Raw genomic sequence first — 1138 nt, 5'->3', positions numbered from 1 at the left:
AAAATATTACCAAAAATACTGTGGTTCCACATGGCAAGCATGTAGTTAATAATCACATCTGAAATGCATGCCCTTGACCTACCAACTCTCATGGCCTCGCTGTGAGAAAGCGGGCAGAAAATGCCCGTGTCTTGGAGTGCAAGTCAAAAGGCTTTTTCGACTTCTGCCCAAGCAAAATCTGTTATTATCTCAACATTTTACGCGGGACAGAGAATGCCCTGTTTAGAGGGCAGTCTTCACAGTACTTAATTTTCTTGTCTCTAGGAATTTTGACAGACGTGGAATGTAATCTGAACCGACGAGGGAGTTTATCTTCAAAACACAAACAAAAAATGCCAAAAGTTTTATACTAATGTAACCAGATTTAAATGACTATCAAAGTCATCCTACCAGAGGGAGGCAAAAATGCAGCCTCCAGGATCTAAAGGAAGGGATTAGAGAAAACTAAGGACATTCAGACTCAGAAATGGGAGATTATGGGATGACTTTGTGAATGAGCATAAACCTTGAGATTTCTTCTAATACCATCCGATTATCCACTCTCCTCTTACCACTCCATTGCTTTTAGGGCCTGATTTGGGGCCCTAAAAAACACACACGCAGACAGAAGACCATACTGTTTTTGGAATATTGTATAAATTATGATTCCATCAACATTTGTAATTCATTTAATAGGCAAGTGACAACCAGAAAAATTTTACAAAACGATACCATTTCCGGTAAGTTTCACTGCATATTATTTTAAGAGAACTTGTTACCTCCATATATGCACACTTTCAACTCTTCACGTGCAGTCTCTCACCTTTCACCTTGTCTTCCCTACAGCTTGGTATTGTTAATGAGCAAGTGTTTTGCTATCGATTTAGGTTAAGGCTACTTGGCAGACAGGAGATGGGGGAGAATCCATGAGCTTTGCTCTCCTCAGCAGTGTAAATGGTTAATGTGCTCAGCTGCTAATCGAAAGGTTCCACCCAGAGATGCCTGGGAAGAAAGACCTGGTGATCTGCTTCCAAAAGTTAGCCATTGAAAACCGTAAGGAGCACAGTTCTGCTCTAACACAGGGTTGCCATGATTCGGAGTCAGAGTCAACTTGATCACAATTGGTGGGGATTGATAGGGGACATTGGTGACATTGGTA

At 41.1% G+C, this 1138-nt stretch overlaps 1 protein-coding gene across 2 annotated transcripts in view; it reads right to left on the bottom strand.

Moving 5' to 3' along the window:
* GTF2A1 (general transcription factor IIA subunit 1) overlaps window positions 1-1035 on the bottom strand; it is a 51044-nt gene extending 50009 nt beyond the window's left edge. For both annotated transcript variants that reach the window (XM_023742233.1, XM_023742232.1), the window contains exon 1: window positions 759-1035. In XM_023742233.1, the coding sequence (XP_023598001.1) occupies window positions 759-764 (6 nt within the window). In that variant the 5' untranslated portion in view covers window positions 765-1035. The remainder of the gene's footprint in view (window positions 1-758) is intronic.
* Window positions 1036-1138: the final 103 nt, after the last annotated feature.

The sequence above is a fragment of the Trichechus manatus genome, unplaced genomic scaffold, assembly GCF_000243295.1.
Source record: "Trichechus manatus latirostris isolate Lorelei unplaced genomic scaffold, TriManLat1.0 scaffold00206, whole genome shotgun sequence".
NCBI lineage: Eukaryota > Metazoa > Chordata > Mammalia > Sirenia > Trichechidae > Trichechus > Trichechus manatus.
Note: the sequence above shows the minus strand (reverse complement) of the source record. Positions and strands in the feature narration are given on the sequence as shown.